The sequence below is a fragment of the Symphodus melops genome (genome assembly GCF_947650265.1).
Source record: "Symphodus melops genome assembly, chromosome: 22".
NCBI lineage: Eukaryota > Metazoa > Chordata > Actinopteri > Labriformes > Labridae > Symphodus > Symphodus melops.
Window position 1 is genome coordinate 18,967,713 of NC_136712.1, and position 26,034 is coordinate 18,993,746.

Consider the following 26,034-nt stretch of genomic DNA (forward strand, 5'->3'; position numbering starts at 1 on the left):
CTGTCTCACTTTTGAACAGTATTGGACATGTTTGCATCGTGGTAATCGACCAGCCTTCACGCCGCAGGTCACACCGACACATACACACACACACACACATCGGACACGTGGCTGCAGGAGCTGGGGATCGAACCCTCAACCTTCCTGTTGGAGGCTTCAGATCGTCTCCAACAGTTGTGCCAGAGTCCTAAAACACAAAACCAAGCTAACGTGAAAACAGTGTAAATGTTGCATGAGGAGCTTTTCTTCTTCACAGCCGCTCTGATAAAATCCTCGCCTTGCACGTCTGCAGAGCGCCGCACTGCACGCGGGCGGAACATGGGCTAAATGCGGCGTGTTGGACCTCCGGTTTAAAAACAGACGCAGGACAGATGGCGAGCGGCCAGTCTTTTAATTCATCAGCATTCATGAGGAGGGCCCACGTGGGTCGCTGTGAAAGTTGCAGCTTAATCTTCCAGCTCTCCGTCCTGGAGGCGACGTCTTCACGGCCGACGTGGAAGTGGAGCAGACAGGATGAAAGAGATGAAGTGTGGGAGGGAGAGAGAGAGGAGAGAGAGAGAGAGACCACCTACGAGGCGGCTTGATGATGCTCTGTGTGTGTGTGTGTGTCTGTCTGTCTGTCTCTCTGTGTGTGTGTGTGTGTGTGTGTCTGTCTGTCTGTCTCTCTGTGTGTGTGTGTGTGTGTGTGTGTGTGTGTGTGTGTGAGTGATGCATTATGTTCAGTGAGGACGCTGAGGAGTGTAAGGAGGTGCTGCTGTACTCAGATAAAATGTGTGTTTTGGATGTGTCGCTCACTAGGTGGGGTTTGTGTACGCCGTCTCATAATTGCTGCCTGTCTTTGTTTAGTGTGTGTGTGTGTGTGTGTGTGTGTGTGTGTGTGTGGGCGGCGTTTTTAAATGAAATGAGTGAGTATTAAGTTTAAGCTGAGGTGAGAAGGCGGAAGCTTCTCTTCCTCCATCATCCATCTCTTCCTTGTTCTTCACTCACCTTTCTCTTCCTCTCTTTCATGTGCCATAGTACTTTATTCACACACACACACACACACACACACACACTCTCTCACTGTAAAGGAATTAGGACTGATCCGAGCTGAGTCTTTAGCTTGTCTGTCTTTGAACATCAGTGCTGTTGCTTTTAAAAGCTTCTCTTTGAATGATTGCGTTTGAAGCACGCACACACATGAAGGGAAGCGCGGCGCTGTCTGGCACCTATCTCCCTTCTTCTTTTTCTGAACATAAAGACGACGTATATAAGCTGTGGGGTGTGCACAAACAGAAAAACACAAACTGGCATGAAGTCAGACAAAGACTTTGGTGTTAAAGACGAGCGAGAGAAAAGGAAGGAGAGTGAACGCAGAGCTCAACGTTTCTGTAGAAACTTTCAGACTCTGCACTGATTTGACTCCGATGGAAACTTGAAGTCGACTTTTTCTAGAATATAAATATGTGCTTCAAAACTCTGAGCCCGACTTTTACTCATGTTAGGAAGCCTCAACGTTTCGCTGGTCTAAAACGTCCTGACTCTGTGTCATCACGCTGCTGCAGGCAGTATGAAGCCAGCCTGTGATGCGTTACAGGTGAGGTGTTACCTGCCTCACCTGAAGGACTGTGAGGAGGATGCATGTGCTCTCACATCTGTTTCACTGTGAGACCTGGTTTGGGCACATCTGTACGCAGCCCGGCAGGCGACATAAAAACGTCTCTGTGCTTGCTGTTTTGCACATCTGTTTAATACATGTGATAACTTGCAGATGCATTTTAATTAAATGAAACTCGTCCCGCCCCGGCTGTGATGTCACGCCGTCCACCGCTGCTTCCTTTTATATGCTAAGCTTTTAGCTTCGCAGCTTCTCGTGAAGTTATAAAATCATTTCCTCCTGCGCTGAACATGTTACACACCTGTTGTCAGGTGTCAAAAGATTCAAAGGCTTCAAATTGAAAAAGTAGAATCTTTTTAGACACTTTGCAACGCATTTAAAAACCGACATCAGAAATGCTGCAGAGCTTTTATTTCAGATCTGAGAACGAGACTTTTTACTTTTAAATCAAATTTTGATTTCTGCAGAAAGTTTTGGCTGCAGCTTCCTGTGCACATGCATTCAGACACACTGGAATTAATTTAAGCATTTTGGGTTGGCAGGAAATATTTGGCCCCTGTTTTATAAAACTACACACACACACACACACACACACACACACTGGTCACACTCAAGTTATTGGCTGCATGTTTTGGCTACTAGTGTTTTTGGTATCTACGCAGACACACACGCACACTTAGGAATTAACTTTGTTTTGGCGTAATGGAAATGTCTGCCTTTTTTTCTGCATACGCACAAACACACACACACTCAAACACATGCTAACACACACACACACACACACACACACACACACACAATGGGCAGTAATCCCCCTGTATGTGGCAGAGCTTTGGGCAGAGCTGGGATTTTCCTCTTCAAAGAGCAGACCACCCATCGCAGCGACCGAACAATGGTGGCCGAACTCCGGAAGCTTTCCTGTGGCGGGGTGGGAGTCCCCCCCCACGCACACGCACACACACGCACACACACATGCACACGCAGACAGCAGACTGATATGTAGCTATTCATTTATGCATTCATAAGTCGAGATACACAGGCGTGTTTGTCCACACGTCCAGGATCATGTCGGCACCTGCAGGCTGCACAGGTGACGCTGCCTCGGGGAGCTCATGGGAGGACGCAGGGTTTTGCAGTGACAGATTTGTGTTGTGTACGGCTGGGGTGGGGGCTGGCGGGGCGGTGGGGGGGGCAGACATTTGACAAAAGAGCAAACACAAAGCACGGATGGATTGAAACAGAAATGGAGAGGAATAAACGTCTGAAGTGACAGAAGGAGAGAGACTGGAGTCCAGCTGTTCCCGGACACTTGCCCTCGCTGTTTTTCCTAAATCTTTGCCCTCCTACTCCTCCCTCCTCCTTGCACACTTGCTGACTTATTTTATTCTTCTTTTGTCTTTTTGTTTTGTTTTTGTTCTTCTGGTACAGACGGGGAGGGCAGGCCGCTCCGTGCGAACGCTGATTCCCTCGCAGACAAATTAAAACTATTTGTTGCTTTAAAACAGAATTCAAAGACAAAAGATTGCCAGGCGACAAAGAGCGGTCCGCTTCTCGTCGGTGAACGTCGCCCCAAATGTTTAGTTGCCCCCCCCCCCCCACCCTGCACACACTTCCTCCCACATCCTCTCCTCTTTTCTTCTCTCTGTTTTGTCACAAAAGCAACACATTGATTCTCATTTGATGCAGAAATTGCCTTTTTTCTATGATTGATTTGTTCTTTGTGTCAGGCACAATAAGAGACTGAATTGTTGAGTTTCTCTTATTTTTGTATTTTTTTATTGACTGCAAGAAGCTGGAGCAGAAAACACCTTCGATAAACACGTGTAGCAAACTGAGAGCTTGGACAGCGGTAACACGAGACTGATGCACAACAGCCATCTGAGTCCAGTCAGCTGTGCAAACACAGAAGCGCTCTGTTTGCCTGTGGAAGTGAAAGGGTTAAGAAATTCCAAGAGGTCAGGTTAGAGAGGTTTTTGTTAAACTGGATCAACATGGACGCCGCCTCAGTGACGTCACCACGTTGGAACTCAACTGAACTTCCTAGAAATATCATACCAGGTGAGGAGGCGGGGCTTAAGCCTGTCAGTCACATAGGCCACACCCTGAATTACTGGAGAACATAAGAGGTTGTCTTTAGCTTCACACGGTCATGTCGTCCATCTTTGACCCTCCTGACGCAGACCACTCCTCTGACAGTCGGCTGACTTTACGAGGGACGCCTTGAGGGTTACCTCCACTTTTATTTTGAAGCGTCTGTGAAGGACGTGCTGATAGTTGGATCCAATTATGAGGAATTGAACTTGTTGGTATTCTGATATTGTCCCTCTGCAGCTTGTTTTTTCCTTTCATACTTTCATAAAATTGATCCATGAAATTGGAATTTAATTTGCTAAGTAAGAGCGTGTGTGTGTGTGTGTGCGTGTGTGTGTGTGTGTGTGTGTGTGCGTGTGTGTGTGTGTGTGCGCGCGTGCAGGAGGACAGTGGGCTGTTTGCGTCCAGCTGCTGGGGTTTTATATATTCCTCGCTGTGATTTATTTCTCTCCGTTTACAGTCAGCCGTCAAACTTCACGCCGTGAAAAACTGCTCGTGTTGCAGAATTTCTGAAGAGACTCTGATGGTATTTATTTGTTCAAAATTTATGAGCGCCTTGTTACGTCCCTGTCTTTGCCTTGTTTGCTCGCTGTCTGTCTTTCCCACACAGACACACACACACACACACACACACACACACACTCTGTCTGAGGTTAACCTTTAGGGTTTATTTCGAGTGGGTGGAGTCAGATATGGGGGAGAAGGAGAGAAGAGTCTGAGGTGAGAAATGAGTCACAGGTTGGAATCGAACCTGTGCCGCCCACTTGGAGGACCACAGCCTCTGTACAGCGGTCCGAGCTGTCACGAGTCTTTCTTTGAAGATGAAGAGTTGGATGTAAAGTTTTGCCTCCTCGGAGAGTAACATCCTTGACCTGACTTTAAATCTCACAAAGTTTGTGCCGCTCAGACGCCAAAGGTTGCCCTCCTACTTTATTCATCTTTCATGTATATTTTAGCATTTCTGCTTGCTGTGCATTCTTGGGTCAGCCCAGTTTTCATCACACTCAGTGAGCTCCGCTCTTTAGAGACCGAGAGCTGAACAAGTCTGCAGGTAGACGCTGAGTCCCACACACACACACACACACACACACACACACACACACACACACACACACACACACACACACTCACACACACACATGCACGCACTCTTCAGTCAAAAAGGCTGAGGAGATTTTGTTTAATAGTTGTGAATGAGATGCAGCATAAAAAGATTAGCAAACACTGTGAACAACAACTTGTCAAACGAAGCTCATTTAAAAAAAAAAAAAGCTGCGTTCTGATCACGAGGGATCAAATCACATCGAAGAAAGAATCGATCATCGAGACACAGAGGCGAGCAGGTAGAGACACAACACAGCGGGACACGCCTTGATGACATCACATCCGACATTTGGACAATGTGTGGTGATAAAAAAAAAAAAGCACCAAGAAGACGGGTGTCGCCTCCAGCTCAAAGCCTCCTTTAATTACAATAATAATCAGTTTTTATTTTGGAATTAATTGTTTATCGGAGGACAATTGATTGAGCGCTACTTCAGCATCCAGAGCGTTTTCTGATTGCTCGATGGCGTGTGCGTACGTGTGCCTTTTGTGGACGTGCAGCCCCTCATTTAAGGGGCTTTTTTGGTGTCTGCTTGACAACTAAACACAAGCTCCTTCCGCCAAACAAATGGGAGCTGTGTCGGAGGAGAGAGGGGGCGGACCCGGCCCGAGCTGCAGAGACGGGCACTCTGTGACAGCTGCTTTCATCTCTTTATTATTCCTCCTTCACACTCAAGGATTTTTGGGCTTCCTAAAGTATTTCTGTCCCTCTCCCCTTCCTCCCCCCCCTGCTCTTCCTCTCTTTCTGTCACCGTGCTGTGATTGGCTGTTATGACAGAGCCGTCGCCGGGCTGTCAGGCTCTTCCAAAGCTCAGTTTAATTACTCCTTTTCACTAACATGACACGTTCATGCACAGATGCATGCAAACTCGCACACGAGCGGGAAAGTGGTTCACGAAAAAAAAAAACAACACACACAAACCGATGCTTTCAGCTGCTCGTCGCTCCGTTCTTCTTCTGCAATAAAAACGGTGATTGAACTTTCCGTCAGCTCCTACCTGACAAAGAGACCCCAGATGTTTGTCAGCGCTGGTTTTCTCTGTTTTCTCTGCAGGGCTTTGAATGCATCGTGTAGATTTGTGAAGGGCGAGCCGCCGCTGGGTTTGATGGGCGCAGATCGATGGCGCGGCCTGCTGTGCCAGGCTCTGAATAGCCAATTAAAGCCATTGAGACAGAGAAGAAAATGGGCGGTGATGTGAAGGAGTGATTAGAGGAGCGCGATAAAAAGAAAAAGGAGGGAAAGCTGCAGACGCGTTTGCAGCTTTCCCTCGTAAATGTTTAATATTCTGCGCCGTGGACGTCATCATTCGTGCAGATAAAGATTCCCTGACGGATCGCTCGGCTCGTGCTTCCAGAAACTGAAGACGGCAGCGCACTGGGTTGAGACCTTGAGTGATGGAGGGAAGCTGAGACAGATGTCCAGATTTGCTTGAAAATGAGAGGAAAACAATGAGGAAGGCCCGTCATGTGTGGAAGCCGAGCTGTCTGCCAGTGTGTCCCCTCCTTCCTCCTTCCTTTCCTCTCCCCTCTGTCCTGATGTCTCCTTTCCTTTCTCTTCTTCTAATGTTTAAAACCTGAACGTTGGAACCGGTTACCACCAAGAACTCTGGACATTTACTGCACATTGCACGCATGCACAAGTTTCACTTTTCCTCCAGTCTTGTTTTAGATTCCATTTTACTTACCTTTGTACTTTTTGCACATTCAGATTTTATCAGTGTAAATATTATTTATCTTTTTTTACCTCATTTTATTTCATATTTTTCCGTACCTTATGTTATCTACATGGCACCGTGCGGAGGGGAAACGTAATTTCGATTTCACTGTTTGTCTGACATATTTTGGAATTGACAATAAAGTAAACATTGAACCTTTCTCTTCTTCTTTTTCCTTCTTGTTTTTTCTGTTTCTTTTCTCCTCTCATGTTTCTTTGTCTTCAAACATTTTATCTTTTCTTTACCGTCACGTTTCCTTCGTCTGTGTCAATTTTGCGTGATGATGACAGACGAGAGACGAGAGTCTGTGAGCATAAAGAAATAAAGATGTTTAATTATATGTAAAATTGTGTATGAATTAGAATTTTTATACGTAAATGTTTTTGTGAACATAAACTCAGTATTCTAGAAGTTTTCACTGAAAGTCACGTCGTCGCTGTCAGCGGCCGGGAAGTGAGCGAGTCGTGTCTGAAATGTTTTAAATTTTTTATAACAGAACTTCTGACGTCTACATGTCTGCAAACGAGTCAGTAATATGATCTGTTTCACTGCTAACGGGAGAGCAGCCGTTAGCCGGCAGAATAAACATACCTGCAGATTTCATATGTAACAGACTGAGACGTAACGTTAGCATGGTGACGTCATCGTTGTGTCACGTTTAGCAGCTTTACCGGGAACAGAAAGTTAACACAAGTTATGCGTCCGGTTTGCAAACATACAGAGGAATATAATATCCATCTTTTCTTGTCTTTATCTACGACTAGCATGTTTACATGTAGCCGTTTAACCGCGGCGACAAATTAAACAACGGGCTGCAGACGTTCAGGTTTGATCAAAGCCCGGTAACGTTACTGTTCCTCATCTTCTCTCTCGCTCTTCTCAACAACAGCAGGCCGCCTCAGAGTGGGACACGTAACCGTTTTGCGTCACTGCAGTTCAGTCAGCGACCTGCTGTTGGCGCCAAAGTGACCAAAACTGACAGGTTACATATCGCTGCTTTAACTTGTGTTGAGGTTACTGGTCCGTAATCTCGGCTGGCTCTGGACCTTTGAGGATGATCAGTGATCATTTTGGATGTCGTCTCCTTTCAGGTACGCTTCCCTACGACATCAAGATCGTCATCGCTGGGAACCACGAGTTGACCTTCGATCAGGAGTTTATGGCTGACCTGATCAAGCAGGACTTCTACTACTTCCCGTCTGCCTCCAAGCTGAAGCCGGAGAACTACGAGAACGTCCAGTCGCTGCTCACCAACTGCATCTACCTGCAGGACTCCGAGGTCACCGTGAGGGGCTTCAAGATCCACGGCTCCCCCTGGTGAGTAACCTCGACGGGAGTGTAAAAACCAGCTCATCTTAATCTCACGAACCTCCTCAGATATTCTGGGAGCAAAGAGTTTGATGATGTTTCGGGATTTATTGAGTCGTTTGAATTATTGAGGATGGTATTTAGGGTTCATGAAGAAGCTTTCCATCTGTCCTCTTCTGAACTTCATCCGTGCAACGTTGCATCATCGACATGAATCATTTATTTACTTCTTTATTTGACTTTCACTCGAGCCGCTTTCTATTTTTCTACCTCAAATCCTCATGGGCAGGATGCTGCTTTTTCTCTGCGTGTGTGTCGGTGGTGAGATGAGGTGGTGGTCCATGATCTGCTTTTTGTGTGTATTTTAGTGACAGGTTCCCGGGGGCAGTGTTTAAGTGTGTGTGTGTGTGTGTGTGCCCCCAGTGCTGCTGGGTAATTGGTTTGCTGTGATAGCAGTGTCCCCTGAGTTTATTGCTCGGATGTCTGCAGAGATCTGCCCGAGGTGGACGGAGGGGAAGGAGGAGAAGAGGAGGAGGAGGAGGGGGGACAAAGGGGAGATGTAGGAGGCAGAGATGGTGACGGATGAAGAGACTGACAGACGACAGAGGCACGGAGGCAGATTGAGGAAGAGAGGATTTTATTCATGTACCACCGGCTGGCCCTGGCTGCTGTAATGGGCACATGAGGTGATGAGTGTGTGATTGTGTGTGAGCCTTGGGGTGTGTTCCTGCAGCACAGAGGGGCTCCAGCTGGAAACTATACACCCCCCCCCCCCTTTTTCCAGCCTTTCTTCATTACCCCATTACTCCATCTTTCTTCTCTCATTATGCCGCTCCTCCTCGATTATCATCCTTTTCTTTTCCAGCTTTGTTTCTTTCTCTCCGTCCAGGTGTTTACCTCCTCATTTATTTCATCACTCATCTTCTTCCTTCTTGCACCTTTTTTTTTGTCTTTTGCTCCTCATGTTCTCACTTTTTTAACCAGCCTTTATATTTAGCCGGATGGCAGACTCAGTGGGATTGCCCCCCCCCCCCCCCCCCCCCCCCGACTTTAGCAGCCACCATGGTGGGACATTGTCCACACATTTAAAGTGACAATGTCAAAGATTTTTGGTTTGAAAAAACTGTGTTTTAGTCAAGCTCTGATCTCTGCAGCTTAAAGATCAGATTTAAAGTGTCTGTGTCTTTCACTTATTTTACTAGTTTACTACATCTTTTATTGATTTTATTGTTTTATTTATGGAAGCGTCTTGGAAAGTTTTGTTTAATTGTTTTTTATTATTATATGTACAGTACTTTGGAGACATTTCTTTGTTGTTTAAATGTGCTATATAAATAAAGTGGATTGGATTGGATTGGATAAAGCCCTGCCAGAAATTGCAGTTCCTCTGCTGTCCACTAGAGGCTGTGTCCAAAAGTGAGCAGATCCACATCGAGCTTCATGTTAAACTGCACAACTTGAAATAAACGACCTGGTGCCGACAAAAGTTCTGGTTAACTTAAAGTCAAGAAAACTGTCTGGACTATATTATTATACTACAGCTTAAAGGGATGTAGAATTAGGGGGCGTGGCCTCTTTGAGTGACACATGGGAGCTGCTAGGTGTCACCTCAGCTCATTCAGTCCCTGACCTTTAACTTCTGGGCCGTGTTTGTGCTACGAGCTTTACTGGACTAACAAACCGTCAGAGTCTGAGCTCATGTTTTTACAAACTGTCACATTACAACTTTATTTTATTTACATAGAAGTGTTGTCATGCAAGAAGTTAATGATGGCGGTTCATGCATGCAGTGAGTCAGCGTTCTTATAGATGAGAACACGTACTTCTTTTAAAACGCCATTTGCAGCGATGTTGCTGAACAATTCTCAGGTCTGAAACGGGAAACTTTCTCTCAAAGCTTCTTCAGGGTGTTTTTTACATGAGCGACCCCGGGGTTAGATCCAAGTACACTTACACACAAGGTCCAGTTCTTTTGATCAGTTTGAGCTGTGTGAACACAAACGCTTGAAAGTCTTCTTTTCCTCCGTACGGCGGCCTTATGAGGATGGTTACTCATTCCCATTTCTGCAGTGTGTCTCCCAGCTGGATCAACTCTCACACACTCGATGCACTATACGTCTCCATCGAACCTTCAGCTATTCTCCTCCACCTCTCTGAATTTGTCCGTGCATGATTTTGACGGAGCAGAGCGATGGCGTGGGAGCGCGGCGTCTCTCCTTCCTCCTGACGCTGATGTGAGGTCACATGTGGTTTGTGTCTGAGCGGAGAGCTGAAGGAAGTCGGGAGGATTGGAGGATGCTGAATGTGTTTGCGTGAAGAGCGTGGCTGCAGTCACAAAAAATGTCCATCTGTGGTTACAATGAGAATTAACCCTTTCTGACTTCTTCTCTTTATTTGATGAAGAGGAATTTAGTCTGTCTTCTCCTCTTCCTCACTCACTTACTGTGTAAAGAAGCACATGCCTCCTTTCAAAACCACACGCTGACATACTGTTCACACGACATGTGTGGGGTCCAGCTGGTTTGTGCAACCATACGCTACGATAAGATTGTGAATAAAACGTTAATGAAATTTATAGGAATCAAAGGGAAAGGGAACTTTAAAGGAGCAGTCTGTAACTCTGCCCCCTAGTGTTTAAAATGAGTACTGCAGTCTAAACTCTAATCATCACAGAGAGCTGTCTGGCTCCGCCCCCTCCGCTCACACAGGTCAGCATGTGGTGGACACTGTAGCTTCAGTGTTTAGCCAGCTCTGCATGTGGTGGACACTGTAGCTTCAGTGTTTAGCCAGCTCTGCATGTGGTGGACACTGTAGCTTCAGTGTTTAGCCAGCTCTGCATGTGGTGGACACTGTAGCTTCAGTGTTTAGCCAGCTCTGCATGTGGTGGACACTGTAGCTTCAGTGTTTAGCCAGCTCTGCATGTGGTGGACACTGTAGCTTCAGTGTTTAGCCAGCTCTGCATGGCTCTGTAAAGCTTTCTGTGTTCTAACCTCTCTCCATGTTTCTAAAGCATACTGGCTGCTGCATTGTTGTCAGAGAAGCTTCAACACAACAGGTTTCCTTCATGATCACACAGGAAGAGAGCAGCTCTCTGATTGGTCCTTTAATTTCCCACCCTGCTTTACCCCTATCAGAAACAGTGTGACCCCTCGTGGTCATGTTTGAATCGTTTTTATTTGTGGATTTTTTGTGTAACATGTTTTTTAACCTCCTGTTTCCGGACCGTTCTCTCAGAAGCACAGAGCCTGATGTAAAGTGCTCGTGACTAAAACAAATAACATCCTTGTGTGCTCTTACCTCCACTGTGAACGCCTCATTTAGAAAACATTAATTAAGTGTGAGCCGGGCAGAATCTTTGATTTATTTGCTAAACAAATACAATTCTGCAAGTTTGAATCTTTTTTTTTTTTAAACAATAAACAACAGGAGCGACAACAAACCGTGAGCAGCTATATTTAGGAGACCATTTTTATAGGATGTCTTATATTTACTCCCTCGTGAGGCTTTAATCTCCCTCACTGTAGGAACAAATCTTGTTTTGCTCGTTGTTTGCTGCAGTTTATAGAAGGTGCAAAAACTCGTCAGCTGCAGAGCTTCGGGCTTTTGACACTTTTGGAGTTGACGGAGATTATTTGCACAAAATAAAAAAAATAAAAAAAAGCCGAGATCCTCCCGGCAGTTCTGAACCATTTCATGTAAGCAAAGATTAAAAGGGAATTAACTGTCCTTCCTTTGTTAATTAAAATTGATCTCCACCCTAATAGTGGACCAAATGCTGCTTTAAAAAAAATCTACTTTTTAAAATGAATATTCAGACGGAACATAATAGTCGGACCAGCTGGTATCACAGATCTTGGACGCTCCGTATCTCCGGACGACTCTCTACTCATAATTTAGCGACTAAGATGCTCGGCAGCAAAACCCAATCTGGCAACCTCGCGCAGATTACATCTTGAGTCATTATTAATAATGAGCCGCTCGGCGCAGATCGACTCGTCTACGAGCACAAACACGGACACGAGTATGAGCTTCGTGCTCCGTGTAATTTACCTTTTATCAGCGAAGAATTAAGAGGAGCGTTGTGTCTGAAAGAAGAGGAGGGAAAGAGTCTTCATCACTATGACTCCTGATAAATCACTTCATGCATCTCACTCATATTGAAGGTATTTGAACGCCTTCCTCTCCCCGAGGTTCAGTCGTGTGAAGACACCACAGAAGAAGAACGGTGTTCCAGGTGACTGATAGTTTGTGCAACTTAAATTTACAGGAAGAAGAAGTCGGGCTCACAAAGGCCTTTCATCACATCGTGTTATCTGCTCGATTGAGGATCCAAGGATTTAAAATATGACCACGTACTGATGGTAGCTTGTGTGCAGGGCGCGCTGTAGGACAGAGCTTAAAGCGTGGCGCCGATGGGACGCGGCGTGCTGTCCATTATTTCTCTGAAACGCCGCTCCACTCACACGCCAGCTTTGAGGCTCCACCTGTAAAGGTTTCGGTTTCGCGCGCGTCTTCAAGCGTGAAGAATTTAAGAAGATTTCAAAAATAATTTGGATCATCGTTAAGACGTCGTGTCGACGCGATTTCATCAGAAAACAAACAACAAACACATTTAGTGAAAAGAGACGTCAGACCAGTGACTCTGTCATGTGGTTTTAATGGTTTCTGTGAACACACTTAATAGAAGATGCATTCACTGCTGGTCTTTATTGAGGGAAAATGAAAACGTCTGAATTGAGTCTGTTTCCAGGCGCGACAGTGGAAAGGTTCATTTAATTTTAAGAGACAGACAGAAAAACTTTGAGACTAATCGAGTGAAAGTGTTGATTATTTAATCCTGTCTAACTTGACTCTGTTTGTTAGTCCAGGAACACGTCATGTTGTCGGGTGCAGGTGTCACCAGATCATGGATGTGATAAACATGTTTAAAGCCTTGATTCATAAAACACCACAGTTGTGTTTTTTTTTGCAGAAATCTAAAGATGAGTGTGCCGAGCGTCTGAACAGAATGAAACAAACGGTGACGTGAGGACGTTCAGGGTGCAGCTGAGGAGAGCGTCGACGTATTAATGGGTTAAATCTGAACGTTTAAAATGACGGCGTGCTGGCAGACGCTCACACACACACACACACACACACACACACACACACACACACACACACAGACACCGGGGATGAGAGAGACAAAGTCGTCTTGTTTGTCGACGGGGAGGGAAAAGCGAGACACTTTATTTTTCTTCTTCTTTAAATGAAAACTGCAGAAATGCATCGCTCCCCACTGCTCCGCACGGAATAATTAAGGACGGAGATGCAAAAGACTCCTTAATTAGATTTTTTAATTATTGAGGATTCACTTCTCCTTCTATAGTGGCCCAATTAAGAAAGCTCATCAAAAAGTAAAGAGATGAAGCGGGGCCTCCTCCTCCTCTCCTCGCCGCTCTCGTCTGACAGAGGGGACTACCTGCTCTCCGTTTGATGGCTTGTCCTCGCTGATGAGCAGGAAATGGAAAGGACTCTCGTCGCCTTTAATTAACTTGCTTGTTTTCGCCGCCGCGGTGAAAGTAAGCCAGAGAGGTAGAATGCAGCGGCGGCGGCATGTCAGGCTTTTTTTTTTTTTTTTTTTTTTTTAACGATAATGAGTCTAATGATGGCGGCGATGCCATGAAGGTAATTTGACCTTCTTTCTGTTTCCCGAGCGCTTTGTTCTCCGGCTGATGAGAAAAACACTTCAGAGGAAGAAGTTCGAACGACGAGAGAAAGAATGAATGAGCGCCGAGTCCGACTTCTACTCGCCGTGTTTCATGTTAAAGCCCATTAACTACAAATTGTGTTCAGTTTACTACGTTGTTTCCTTCCTCGCAGGCACACATCGGTCTCAGTTCATTAAAGTATCAAGTAAAAATCAGCTCCATCGCGGGGAACATTGTGCTTCCATTGTCATCCTGTGCTAATGTGGCTGCTTGACAGAATCCATCAGGAGGAAACTCAACGAGCACGTTTCCACTTTGTGAAGAGGACAGACTGATTTTAGATGTTTGTTTTTCTTTAACTCTCATCTCCTTGAAGCTTCAGAGAGTTTTGTGAAATCCTCACCAAGAGAGAGAGAGAGGAACGTTTCTGTGAGAGAAGCGACGCAAACACAAACGAGACGCTAAAAACCCATCTTGTTCCTGAATGTTGTCGGATCAAGTCCCGATTCGGACCAAAATATAGATGTTGTGTTAGATGGAGAGGTGCCAGGACACATCCTGGGTACCGTCATGGCGCCCTTGAGCAAGGCACCAAACCTCCTAATGCACTCCCTGTGTAGCAGCCTCACTCCCTCCACAGGTTGTGCACGTGTGCGAGTCAGACTTCCATGTTACCCAAAGTCAGCGACCTGTGCTCGAGAGATTCTGCATCTTCCAATATTACACACACGTGAATCTGTGTGGGTCAGGAAGGGAAGGCTGTCTCCACCTGTCTTCTGGTGTTTAAATGAACTGAAACCTATGGAAGCCTGGAAGGACATGTGGTCCACTTTGGAGGGATGTGACGTATGCACTGCTTTAAAGAGTCGGCGAGGAGCCGTGCGCTCGGGGAGTCGGTGCTTTTCTGGGCCTCGTCACCAGAGGCCGCACTAAATTAACATCAGAGTCACTCTGAGACTCTCGAACCCCCCCTGGGTCCTGTCCTCTTCCCTCTCCCCTCCTTCATCCCTCCGACTCCCACCTCCATCTCCCGTAGCCCCTGCAGTCCCACAGGAGCCAAACACCGGAGCCTCCCAACACTGAACATTAATAAACGGGTACTGAAGGGGGCTGGGAGAGGAAATAAGAAATGGCCTACTTTAACACTTGTCACTTTCCCACCCTCTCACACACATCCCTCCCTCCTCTTCCTCCTTTTTTCTTTTCTTCCCATTTCTGTTCGTTTCTGCCTGTCGTTGAATAAACAGTTACAGAGGGAGGAAGAGCAGACGAGAGGACATTTACTGAGTCTTTTCCCTGGAGGGATTTCTCTTTAAATTACCTGTTAAATGGCCTCCAGGGGCAGGACTTCAGCGTGCGTGTGTACGTGTGTGTGTGTGTGTGTGTGTGTGTACGTGTGTGTGTGTGTTACGGCACGCTATGGGGCATTTCCCTCCATTTCACACATGCCTTCCCTCCCTAAGGCGTGTGGCATTGTGGAGGGAAAAAAACTGAATTAAAGTGATTCTGTCCTTATGTTCCTCCTCGCCTCAGTCTCCCTCTCTCTCACACACACACACACACACACACACACACACACACACACACAGCTCCTCTCGTCCTCCTCGTCTTTCCATCTCGCCGGTTCATCAGCGCGCGGTTATGTTCGGTGTTGGACCGCGGAGTCGAGGGAGTCGGGATGCCGTGGGAAGTGGTATCGTCTCTCTCTTAGTCGTTTTTTTTTTTTTTTTTTAAATCCAGCGGATGAGACGATTCCTCTTCCTGTAAATGCTTTTTAATTTACTGCAGCCATGTAGCACAAACAAATGTGTGCAGCGAGAAGCGAGGCGGATTAGCTCGGATTGATCCACTTGCATCACAATGAGAAAAATAAACATGTTGACGCACGGAAATAAAGGGACTGTTTTTCCTCCACGCGTTTCATCATCTTTAATTCTGGTTGTCGGTGTAATTCTGTGCTAAAGTGGTGTAATTCACTCCTTTGTTTTCACATTGATTAAAGCCTTACATGTCGCCTCCCAGAGTTTGTAACGCCGCATTCAGAGCTGAGTTTTTATGTAAATGTGAAATCAGAAGTTGTGGAGCCGTCTCCTTCAGCACCGCCTGTCTTACAACCTGAAACCTTCCACCTCTTTGTTTTGAGTTAAAGGAGCGGTACGTAACTCTGCCCCCTAGTGTTTAGAATGGGTACTGCAGTCTAAACTGGAATCATCCGGTCTGACCGCTGTGAGGAGTAAATGTGAACAGTGGAGTGTATATGTGAAAACAGATGACGTGTGATCTGACTGATCTGACAATCAAATGAAGTAGAAATGTTCTTTACTTTGCAAAAGTTCAGCAGACATTTGAACAGTTGTCATCGTCTGTGCTGATGCTGCAGAATATTTCAGAGAGCGCTCATTAAAGTCTGCTACCTGAACAGGAGCCCCCCCCCCCCCTGTGTTCTGGTCCGTACAGGTTTCCTGCTCTCTCTGTGTTCGTGTCGCCTGATAGATTTCTCCCTGTTGATCAGTGAGCATCAATGCTTTAGTATTTCTGCTGGAAGTGTCTCAGAAGAACGCCGCGTCGTTTCCACTCTGCCAGTTAATCACACGTCCCGGCCAGATCTTTTTTTTTCTTCTTTTTTTTTATTAAAAAGTGGGTTTTATTTTCTGAGTTTTTTAAATCTGTGCTTTTCAAAGGAACTGTTTTGCATTTTTATTTAAAAAGCACAATAATTACAACCAATTGGCAAAAAAAGAAAAGGATTTGCTTGATGAAGGATCTAACTCGTTCTTAATTCTGGCTTTAATAAGACAGTTAATGACTTGTTGACTTGCTTGTTTTCTTGTGTTTGAAAAAGACATCAGGATGTTTTTTGCAGCATGCAGGGATCACCGTGTTGGCTCCGTCTTTTCCCCTGAGGAAATCAATGTGTCCCCTTCTGCCGCCCTGGCCACTTGCCCCCCCCCCCCCGCCATGCAGGAAGAAGAGCTCCCTTACCTCCCCTCCTTCCACCCTCGCTAACACCTCACCTCCTGTACAAGCCTGGAGCAGCTCTGGATCATCTGGCTCGTCTCCACCATTCACACGCTGAAATGCAGAAGAGCAGAGGAGACACGAGAGGAGGAGGAGGAGGAGGAGTCCTGGGTTTTTCTTCTGATTGTCTTTCTTCTCCCCTCTCCCCCGCCCCTCGCTTCCTCCTCTCCACCGAGAAGAACTTTGAAATAATTTGCGTCTCGTGGGTTTTTTTTTTTTTTTTTTGCACATTCTAATTTCCAACTAAATGGGACATCTGTTTGAGAAAAGGAAGATTTGCCACGGTTGCCAAGGCAACTATCGCTCTGAAAGAAAGAGGGAAGAGCGGGGGGGTTGGGGGGGTGCAGGATGCGGGAGGAAAAAAAGTCCAACAGCTTTTATGGACAGAATTAGACTTTGGTGGAATATTATCCCTGCATGACAAACAGCAGCAAGCCTGTTCGCTCTGCCTCCTCTTCATCACGTCTACCGTCCCCTCATCCTCTTCATCATCCCGCTCTAATCTTCATCATCCCGCTCTAACCGTCTCACACTGCTCGCCTGTCTCTCTCTCTCTCCCCTCCCATCCTCTGTTTCTCTTCCTTTCCCCTTGTTTTTTTTTTTATCTCCTTCTTCTTACCTCATGCTGCAGCATCATCAGAAATATCACTGTGAAATCTGCCTCCAATTAGAGGCCTAAACTCCCCCGTCCCCCCGTCCCCCCCCCCGTCCACCCACCTGTGACAGCTCCTCCACTGCCTGAAATGTCTCACCCACCGAGCTGAAGCCCCTCACACTTCCTGGTAATTGGTCATTATTTAGTACAGGAAGGGACAAATGTGCTTCGCCCAGCTCTTCCAAACGCGAGTTAAACGTCTCGTCATTACACCTGCAGTAACCGCACTGAATCGTGGGGGGTTCATGGTGTGAAAGACCCTCAAGCTGTAGGTCCAGACATGACAAGACGATGCGTGGAAGGGTTTCTTCCTCTTCCTGTCCGTGACACTTCCTGGAGGTTTGTGTGAAAGCAGGAAGCTGCAGAGTTAGGAAAACGGGCGAAGCGACGCTGAGTCTGTTTGTGTTTCCTCAAAAATCTGCAGCGACTGGAACCTGCGAGACGAGCCGAATCAAGTCCGGGGAAAAAAAGGAAATAATTCAGGCAGCATCAGGAAAAACATAAATCGTCATTAATTAAAAGATGCTGTGTGAAGCAATCTGCTCGCCGCCGAGCACCTTATGAAACTCTCTCTGATGGTTTACGAACATCTTTTTCTCCCTCTGCACAAACTCGACAGACAACACAGATACAAGAAGTGTGGCAGCTCTTATCAGGACCGGTCTGCACAAGCAATACAAATATATGACGAAGTGATTCTATACAAGTGGCCGGTAAAAAATAGATGCTACACAGCAGAAGACTAGCTTAAATGTAGCATGCTGCTGCTAGCTGAGCATATAGAGCACAGATGTAGTGCAGACCAAAGTGCTGTACAGTAAATTTAAAAATAAGTTAAAACGCTAAACACTATAGTTATAGTAAAAGTTCTGGTGGACGCTGCTGTTACAACACGAGAGGTAAAAGACAAATTAAATAAATGTTTTTTTTTAAATTAAACTGTTGTTGCAGTAGATCGTATATTAAAAGGTGTCGGAGCTGCAGCAGAAACGGCTCGACCTCCCCCAGTTTGAAGCCTGGTTTTGTGCACGTCCAGGAGCAGCAGGTTGGAGGGCTCGGTGCTGTTTGGCTGAAAGTATGATTGCACATTTGTATATTTTTCTGCACATTGTTTTTCACAATATGATGTGCAAATGTATCAAAATGGCTTCTTCTAACGGCCTTTTTCATTTCTTATTTTCTCACTTTCATGTTAGAGCAGAAATAAGAACCGGTGTGTCGCTTCCATTAAATAGCTCCAAAACAAACGTTTTTTTTTTTATTGTAAGGTGAAGTGCTTAAAATCCCACTAAAACGAAGAGAGATCGATCTTCCATTAAACTTGATTTCTTTGGACGTTTCCTCACTTAGCTCAGACGCACACAGACTGACAAATAGCCCTTCACTGAGGACTGTTTGGTTTTCATCAGAGAGCGCCTGGATGGATCCTGTCATTTAAAACTTGCAGCAGTCGTACGAGGCATATATGTATTTACATTATTGTACAATTCCATTTTAAGCTGCAGCCCCCCCCCTCCCCCCCTCCGTGTCACACCTCCTGTGTCGCCTGTGCAGCATTAAGCTTCTGCAAATGATACAGCAAATCACCCACCTGCACTGTTTACACACACACACACACACACACACACTCGGCAGCCTCCACCTGCTGTACCCAGGGAGGCTAACGCTGCGCTCAAACCATGTGCTCTGATGCATGTGCCCGTCTTCCTCCTCTGCACATCCAGCAAACTCTCGCAGCGATCCTCCGCAGAGAGCCCGTGCTGATCCCCTCTTCCTGCGTCTGTTTGTCTGCCCATCTGCCCGTCTTCAGATCCCTTCTCCTCCTCCACTCCTCACATTTTTACACTCCGCCCTGAGAACACTTTCCTTTTAAGATTCTTTACACGCTCCACTTTGGCCGATTAGCGCATCGTTAGCGTGTTTTCACGTCGGCGTTCGCTCCCTCTGAGAGTCGTCTCCAGCGGGAGCTCATTATCGCCGGGCATGAAGTTGACTGCCAGGGTCCCGGCTGACTCGTCACATCCCAGTTCCCCTCCTGCCGCCAAAGCCAGCAGATTGGGGGTGTTGAGTTCTGTGTGTGTGTGTGTGTGTGTGTGTGTGTGTGTGGGGTGGAGAGGATCGTCTGGAACGCCGCACTCCTGGGAGCGTCACAAAGCGTTTTTTCTGCAGCCCGTGCTTGTTACTGTCTTGTTTCCTGACAGTAACTCTTGTCGGCAGAGAGGGACGTTGGCGAGTCACGTGGCCGCGTGTCGAGTGTTTCCATGTGGCTTGTGTCGTGTTGCTTGTGTTGTTTACAGTAATTCATGTCGTTGTGTTTCAGTGGCTCTGTGTTGTCTTGGGGAATGGCGCCCCAGCAGAGCTTCATCCACTCACAGGGTGCGTGAGAGGAGTGAGGAAATCAGAAAGGAAGGCAAAGATTGAAGACATGTTGGTTTCATCAGGGTGTAGACGGAGTCATCCCGGAGTCTCTGTCAGCGTGCCGGTGATACGTCTGTGTTGAAATAATATAAAAAGTAGATTCTTCTTGTTGATTTAGGTCATATTTAAGGCTCTGCGTCGAGCTTAAGTACCCTTAAGAGTTGCTGGATTTAACAAACAAAATGAAATCCCAGCTGTGAATAAATGAATGAATTATTGGAGAGCCTTCACAGGTTTCTATCTGAAAGGTATCCAGGTTAGTTCTTCATTAAGTCCTGATTCTAAAGGCCTCATTTTTACACCTCCATCTTCTAGCGCAGCTGAAGGTTCGCTTCCACCGTCACTGAAGTGCTGGCTTCTCTTCAACAATGCAGCAGCCAGTATGTCCTCCTTCTAACTTTAGATTCTGCTCCTGAATGCTCTGGATCTGATTGGACCAGAGAAGGTAGGCGGGGCTTTGAAGGCCGTTTAGGACGCCCCTGGGTTTGCCAGATATGAGAGCAGTTATCAGGTGAACAGGTGTTGCAGCGATGGAAGCGGGCAGTGGAACTGCTTCAGATAGAAGTGATTGTACCCGAGCTAAAAAGCCTCTGCATGTTTCTAATAAGCTCCAGCAGCAGAAAGCTGCTCAAACTAGGATCAATGTTGGAGATGAAACATGGAGAGAGGTTAGAACGCAGAAAGCTTTACAGACCCATGCAGAGCTGGCTAAACACTGAAGCTACAGTGTCCACCACATGCAGAGCTGGCTAAACACTGAAGCTACAGTGTCCACCACATGCAGAGCTGGCTAAACACTGAAGCTACAGTGTCCACCACATGCAGAGCTGGCTAAACACTGAAGCTACAGTGTCCACCACATGCAGAGCTGGCTAAACACTGAAGCTACAGTGTCCACCACATGCAGAGCTGGCTAAACACTGAAGCTACAGTGTCTCTACATGCAGAGCTGGCTAAACACTGAAGCTACAGTGTCCACCACATGCAGAGCTGGCTAAACACTGAAGCTACAGAGTCCACCACATGCAGAGCTGTGTGAGAGGAAGGGGCGGAGCCAGACAGCTCTCTGTAAAGATGAGAGTTTAGACTGCAGTACTCATGTTAACCACTAGGGGCAGAGTGCCAGACTGCTCCTTTAAAATGGATGTATTTAAAGGAGCAGTTACTTCCAATTAGAGCTTCATCAGGATCTCTTTTATAATTAATCTGCAGCCTTCTGATTTTGCTGACGGGTAGAAGATGTGGACTCACTGCAGAGTCAGCCGCAGATGTTCAGTGAGATTGTGTCGTCGGGTCTGAAGAACACGAGAGTCACTAAGAGCTCTGGTGTTTCTGCGTGTGATAACTGCTGTGCTGTCATTGGACAGATGTTTGGGAATACGAACGTGTGAAGCACCACACACATGATAAGGAGCTGATGAAGTCTGCTTCAGCTTTATTAAGATGAAATTACAAATTCTTACAGAACACTTGTTGTAACATGCAGCTTATTCTTCAACACGTGTTTGAAAGTAAAACTTTAACACAGAACTCAAGCGGCTTCGTCAAGACTTCCTGTCTTATTTGGATCATTTGATATCCGATAAATATGATTTTTTTTTTCTAATTTGTCAAATACGTGTTTGTTAGGTCATGACTCTTGTTCTTGTTGTTTGAGGTCTCGTGAGTTCACCGTTAACATCTGTTTAAACGAGTGAGCCGTATTTCAGGGACTGTTCCTCCTCCTTCTTTTTTTCGCTTTTAATGACCTTCTTGCACCCTGCAGAGCTTTTGACAGATGCATGATTGCAAACTGAGCGACAAGCAAGCGAGAGCTTTGTTCAAACCTGACACAACCTGCAGTCTCTGAAGGTTAGAGATAGAAACACTCAAAGGTGGAGTGTTTCCAGGGGGAAGTCATTAAAATGACACGAGCAACATCTGGACTCTCGTGTCTAATGTGAGGCCTTAAAACTTCAGTTTGACTGAAGGATGACTCTTTCAGCGTTTGAGCACGCTCCTCGTATCGCTCACATACTGTGAGTCGAGGCTGTGCGACGTGGAGGCGTCTCTCTCCCTGGAGGTCTGGGATCAGTTTTGTCGCTCTGACATCGGACTTGATTGGAGAGCAAAAAGGCGTTTGGGGAAAGACGAAGAAAGTGAGCGTCAGGAAAGAAGAGGAGAGGAGGGCAGGAAGAGGGGACTCCACTGTTCAGCTGTCACTAATCCTGCGTGTGATCCCTCTCCTCGACATTTCCCTCTCTCCCCTCGGTGTGTGTGTGTGTGTGTGTGTTCACTCCTCGTGTCTTTGTTCGGCTGCGTCGGATGATGTCTCCTTTTATTTCCTGTCTTCCTTTTCCTCCACTGCTTGCTCTGCGTCGTTCTCTTTGTCTTCTCTTCCACCCCAGAAGTCCCCTCCTCCTTCTTGTTCCCCCCCATCATCCTGCTTTCTCCAGAATCTTTCTGCGTCTGATTAAAAGCAGGAGACATGATGCAGACAGAGACCTGCCAGGTGTGTGTGTGTGTGTGTGTGTGTGTAATTGATGCAGGCCTCGAGGTGGCAGATTTCAGCATCTCTGCAAACAAGCAGATTCTCCCGGCCCGGGGATGAGTGGATGGATGTGGAGATGTGGCGATGGATGGACAGGCTGGTTAAATGTGTGAAAGTTTGCTGTGATGCACTTTTCCATTGAAGGCAGCTGCGAGTGGCAGCCATCGCCTCGGGAAACAAACCTGCTCTGTTTGAGAGGAGAAGCCGATTTTTCACAAATTATTCTCATGTTGCACCTCGCTGACGGAAAAATGCAACGACAACTAAACAATAGAATCCTGAAAACAGTCGACAGATTAATCCGATCTGAAAATGAGTTTGTGTCAAAAGCGACGGGCAGGAAGTGTTTCTCCTCTGTAACTTCCAGCATCTGTCTGCCTCGTACAACAGTGACTACATCACTCGTATGTGTGAGAGAAGCTTTTAATGCTGATGAATGTAAAACTGTGAATGAGGACAGCTGTGAGGCGCGTGGACACACACACACACACACACAGAGGAGGGAAACACTCCTACATGTCGAGTGTTACTTGGTGTCTTCTCGCTGTTTCTTTCATGCTGCTCTTTCACTGTGTGTGTGTGTGTGTGTGTGTGTGTGTGTGTGTGTGTGTGTGTGTGTGTGTGTGTGTGTGTGTGTGTGTGTGTGTGTGTGTGTGTGTGTGTGTGTGTGTGTGTGTGTGTGTGTGTGTGTGTGTGTGTGTGTGTGTGTGTGTGTGTGTCAAATGGACAGATGTCCCCCCTCTGTGTCCCACAGATGGGCTCTGGGATGTCACAGTGTCCTTGTCCAGGATTCACAGGATGCTTGGACACACACGAGCAAACTGAACCCAACTGGGCCCTCCGTGTGTGTGTGTGTGTGTGTGTGTGTGTGTTAGCCGCTTGCAGAGAGAAGACTGTGGAGTTAAACACTTTGTGCAGATCGGAGCTCTGGAAGTCTCTTTATTCTTAAACAACTTTCTGCTTAGACCCCCGCTGCTCGCTCCGCTTACCTGCAATTACACTGTTACAGATCCATCTGTCTAACACACACACACACACACACACACACACACACACACACACACTAACAGACTCCACCATGTGCTCGTGACACATCAGAAAATAGAACTCTCAGTCAAAAGGTGAAGAAGATGGTAACACTTTAAGTTCACAGTATTCACCGTTAACTAGCTGCTCGTTAGCATGCTAATTAGTCAAACGTACGTTTGTAAAGAAAGTGTTTCACGCTTTATGATTTCAGTTTCACTTTTATTTATTTCTACATTTTAAGGGCCAAACTAAGAAAGCTTATTACAGTCATAATTCATGTTGAACAACTTCCTGTTTATCGACAAGCTGTAATTATACACAGCCAGTACGCTACTGATTAGCACGCTAATTAGCATGCTAGTTAATGGGGAACATTGTGACCTTAATTTGAAGTGTTAATAAGAACAATAAACAGCTGTTCCTCTCTTTACTTTTGCAGTTATTGTTTTCATAAATAAAAACACTTGTGTGGAGCAGCGGTGGCCGAGCGGCTGTGTTGCACATGCCATGTACGGAGGCCATCGTCCTTGCAGCGGTGGGTTCAAATCCGACTTCAGCCCTTTGCTACATTTTGTCCACCTCTCCCCCCTCCCAACATGTCCTGTCTCTCTTCAGCTGTCCTCAACACTTTATAAATATATATCACAAAATATCAGAGGAGGATAAGTGGCTTCTTTTCCTGCATGCTGAAAATAATCTGACGTCACGAATGGTTAAATACTCCCCGTGAAATCAGGATAATATCAAATCTGTGCTGTGAGTGCGTGTGTGTGTGTGTGTGTGTGTGTGTGTGTGTGTGTGAGTGCGTGCGTGCGTGCGTGCGTGCGTGCGTGTGTGTGTGTGTGTGAACGTTTGCATCTGTCAGTGTGTGTGTGTGTGTCCGGGGACCTGCTGTGAGTTACACAAGTCATGCTGAGGGCCAACATGTCTCCAATCTGCCTCTCTGCAGAGAGGCGTTGGCGTGAAGACTCAGTCGGCGCCACACAGGTGGAACGAACCAGGGTCACAGGAAGGTCGTGCTAAAGGAGCAGTACAACACGATGTTCAATCACACTCCTCGTCTGTCTCCTGTGAACGAGGGACGTTAAAGACGTGTTGATCCCTGAACAGGAGACATGAACGAGGCTCGTCTTGTTTTTCTTTTCCTCCTCGTCATTATTCATCGGCTGTCTTGTATTTTGCTTTCTGAATAACTTAACAGGTTTCACACAGCAGACACTTTGACGCACAGCGAGAGCTAATGATGCTAACAGGAGTTAAAATCAGACGTATTGTTTACACACCTGTCTTTACGTCGCAGGATCTCCATCAGCTGAGAGGTTTTTCTCTTCAGTCAGCGTGTTAACAACTGTCGGACACAGTTAAATCAGTGGTGAGTTAGAGAGCGAGTGAGGTGGTGTTAGGACACACACACACACACACACACACACACACACACACACACACACACACACTGACAGTGAGCAGGGTGCTGCAGGCTACTCTCTGTCACATCTCTAATCCTCCTTATTGTCAACGTCAAGATATATTCTCCCTTCCAGCTCTGTCTTCCTCCGTCCTGCATCACTCCATCCCTCCTCCCTTTACTCACCCATCTCCCCCCCCTCTCTCTCTCTCTCTTCAGTCCTCCACCCATAACTGTGCCATTTATTCTCTCCATGTCGTCCTATTTTCAGGATCAAATTCAATCTTTTCGCACCACTTTCTCCTCTCTCTCTCTCTCTCTCTGTCTCTCTCTCTTTCTCTCTCTCTCTCTTTCTGTCTCTCTCTCTCTTTCTGTCTCTCTCTCTCTCTTTTTGTCTCTCTCTCTCTCTCTCCCACCCTCTTCCCTCTCTCTCTCTCTCCCCCTCTCTCTCTCTCTCTCTCCCACCCTCTTCCCTCTCTCTCTCTCTTTCTGTCCCCCCTCTCTCTCTCTCTCTCTCTCTTTTTGTCTCTCTCTCTCTCCCCCCTCTCCCCCCCTCCCCTCCCCCCCCCCCCCACCCCCCCCTCTCTCGGCTCCCCGCTGAGCTGAGTGGGCCGACTGAGGCTAACTACTCTCTCACATGCTCGCCATGTACCGCCACGGGCTATGCGAGCGCCCAAGCTAGCGTGCACGCTTTGCCTCCTTGCACGCACACGTCTGCTTATGTCTATTGAGTTATAACTGTCAAATCTGCACTAATCCCTCTGTGTGGGAGAGAGAGGGGCGAACGAGGCCTGCAGAAAGAAAGAAGAGGAACTTTTTCATCTAGGTCTTGTTTTTGTTTTTTTCCCAGTTGTCTTGTGTTTCTGCACATCTCGACTTAACGTGTGTGTCGCCACGGCCGTCAGAGAGTTTCTTTTGTCAGTAGAAACCAGGAGCAGGGAGAGTCTGTGATTAAAGTGTTGGATCGATACTGCAGTCTTGTTGCTTTAATTACAAAGTTGGATTTTTTATAAATGACAAGCTGGTCAAAGAAAAAGACTAAATAAACAAGACGTCTCCAATCGATGATTCTCTTTGCAATTTTCACTTTGACAGATTTCTTTTCTTCAGCGCAGATATCGTACGGCTACGAGGCTTCTCCCCCGCTGGTCGGAGTCGACACAGTCCGACACAGCAGGTGGCGGTGTGCACATAAATCAGGCAAAGAAAGCAGAAGAAGCAACCATGGCGAGCGCTCGTGGACTCGAGTCCATCCTGCTCACCGTGGAGTCCACGTCCTTGTTTGAGCTCGGGTGCGATCGTCAGAGTACGGCACGTTTGAGTTCACGAGGATCAAGTGAAGTGGACTTTGGGGTCAAGTGTAGTCGGATCCAGTCAGGATCACGCAGAAGGTTCGGCACGCGTCAGAAGGCACGCTTTGACTCGTGCTGCACAGTTTTCAACAGAGTGGGAAAAATCCTTTTTTGTTTTCTTC

At 46.6% G+C, this 26,034-nt stretch overlaps 1 protein-coding gene across 1 annotated transcript in view; it reads left to right on the forward strand.

Annotated features, from left to right (window-relative positions):
* Nucleotides 1-26,034, forward strand: part of mpped1 (metallophosphoesterase domain containing 1) — a 53,968-nt gene that overhangs the window by 13,769 nt on the left and 14,165 nt on the right. The window contains exon 4 of the mRNA XM_079335414.1: nucleotides 7,599-7,824. Coding sequence (XP_079191540.1) covers nucleotides 7,599-7,824 — 226 coding nt within the window. The remainder of the gene's footprint in view (nucleotides 1-7,598; nucleotides 7,825-26,034) is intronic.